Here is a 2,353-nt window from a genome sequence, read left to right as displayed (position 1 = left end):
ACACAAGACATTAACAGATGTTCGGGATTTACTATATAGAGAGGCGTGGCTGTCTCGATTACGAATCGGTCGTGAACCTCAATGCTAAATATTTTTCTCTTCAAGATATGTATTTCGACTAAACATAATATACTTAATATAATTTACAGGCTTTACAGTAGCTGTTATGTTAAGTCTGCTCTCTATTTTAATAAGCTTCCGTAACAAAAAAGAAATAAAAATACTGATAACAAGGAATTTATTTCTTGATGAAAGCATTAATAACAAACCATGCATCAGTACTAGTGAAATTGACATTTTAAAAACATTAATTTCTACACGGACGATTAAAATTACAAGACTTAAACCAAGTGTTTTCTCAAACTCCATATCCACGTCGTCCTGAAATGCAAATAAGAAAAAAAATAGTTAGAGAACTTTGAACACCTGTCGTGTTCTCCTTGTAATGATCGGGAATTAGAAATTACGGGAAAAAATACCACGACAAAGTAATGTGTAGATAATAGATAATAGCCTAAAAATTGGTGTGAAAAACGCCAGTCAGCAATTTGACTTAATGATAGATCATATATAGATCATATAAAAAAAAAAATCCAGGCCATGTTTGAAATATTGTTTTAAACATTCTTTAAAGACATGGTCCTATTCGTTGAGGTAAGACTTACTACTAGGGCAACAGACAGCAAAGGCGTCCAATTCGTGTACACTACATTGGTATCCACGAGGGCAGGGCCGGTAGTTAGGGCCATCTCCACAGTACGAACCGGGTAATGGTTTCCTTCCTCCCGGACACTCTAAACACAAAAAATGGAATAACGTCTATATTTGTATAAATAAACCATTGTTTTAATTGAGGGGAAATTATTTCTCATCAAAAGAATGACAGGCATAGCTAATTCGTTCTTGATTTTAAACAAACTACACTGTATCCTTTAGGTATATCGAACACAAACACTACAAATACCGTAATATTTTTTATCAAAACCATTGAATTCAAGTTAGCGAAGTTTGGCTGTGCATGTATTCATGAATTACGAAACTTTTATAAAATGTGGAAATATTGTACAATTATTGCTGTTTTTTGAGGTCAATACAATGCTTTAGCCAACTGAGGAGTACAATATTCACCGAGCCCGAAGGGCGAGGTGAATATTGTACTTCGAAGATGGCTAAAGCATTGTATTGACCTCAAAAAACAGCAATAACTGTTTTATTATATGATTCACTGATAAAATGATACAGCTCATTAATTGTTTGCATTTTATTAAGTCCTAGCCAAATACAAGAGAGAAGCAGATTTAAAATAAACCTTACCAGTCGTATCAATTTGAAATGTTTTTTTTTAATCAATTTTAGTTGCCATGAAAGAAATATATAATGTCAGTCTTTTTTTATAGGATAGATTTTGAAAGGAAGGAATATCAGGGAAAACTGACTGCCAAAAAGTAAAAGAAAATTGTTGATCAGTAAAAGTGTTGGAGGGGGGTCCCTGCATCCCCTCTTACCATCCTCACCCTAAAATATATATTAGCTTAAGTTTTGTTCACATGAAAAAAAATCAGAGTCGTTTAAATAGCTTTCCAAAACAATTTGTATCAATTTGGAATTTCCCAATCTATATTTAGATCAATATGGAGGAAATATATCCTTGTATTGACCTGGAACGTCACGTGCAGGTCAATACAACGTAGTATTTTTCTAACATAGTTGGATCTCAGCCAATCAAAGAGATGGAAATTATTCAATCATATAATAAAATATTTGATTGTACATACGTGGACAGCATATTGCGAATCTGTCTGCAGGGTCAATTTCACAGTAATATCCACTTGGACAATCCTGGCGATTTGGACCTCGCCCGCAGAAAACGCCCCTCAAAGGCCTACCTCTGGGACATCTTGCCTGAGCATCAGCCTTACAGCTCAGCTACGGGTTAAATAATTCAATTAATGATATTTCCCCTATTTTTTACAAAAAAGATAAATGATATTTCCCTTACTTTTTACAAAAAGATAAAGTTGAATTGATTTAAAATATCGACATTATTTATTTAAAACCAAAATATTTCAAAAACCTAAAGATATACTTACCAAGCTCAATAATATAAGGAACACGAAAATCATACCAACAAACTTGGCTATCTTCAGATTTAGTAGGTAGGAAAATGCATTCACAGGTGACACATACGCACTTGTGGAAAAAAAATAATGTGTACATTCCGGCTGTTACTTTAAGCTAGCGGAATCTGGTTGACACCTGTCAACATATTTTATTTGTATTTTGATAATAAGTCCAAAATCCGTGTCAAAGGTACTGCGTATTAAGTATATCCTGTTTAAAGGTGATTATCAAT

The 2,353-nt window shown here is 33.5% G+C and overlaps 1 protein-coding gene across 1 annotated transcript; it reads right to left on the bottom strand.

Annotated features, from left to right (window-relative positions):
• Window positions 1–224: 224 nt before the first annotated feature.
• Window positions 225–2,161, bottom strand: LOC134281101 (uncharacterized). Its single transcript, XM_062763566.1, has 4 exons — window positions 2,091–2,161; window positions 1,776–1,926; window positions 666–794; window positions 225–381 (listed from the first exon to the last, which is right to left on the bottom strand). Exons 1-4 carry the CDS (start codon window positions 2,121–2,123, stop codon window positions 359–361), a joined length of 336 nt encoding a protein of 111 aa, XP_062619550.1. The 5' UTR covers window positions 2,124–2,161; the 3' UTR covers window positions 225–358.
• Window positions 2,162–2,353: the final 192 nt, after the last annotated feature.

Source organism: Saccostrea cucullata, unplaced genomic scaffold (assembly GCF_032062105.1).
Source record: "Saccostrea cucullata isolate Sc308-1 unplaced genomic scaffold, CSIRO_AGI_Scuc_v1 ctg5530, whole genome shotgun sequence".
Taxonomy (NCBI): Eukaryota; Metazoa; Mollusca; class Bivalvia; order Ostreida; family Ostreidae; genus Saccostrea; species Saccostrea cuccullata.
The sequence above is the reverse complement of the archived record's forward strand: the minus strand, read 5'-3'. Positions and strand labels throughout refer to the sequence as shown.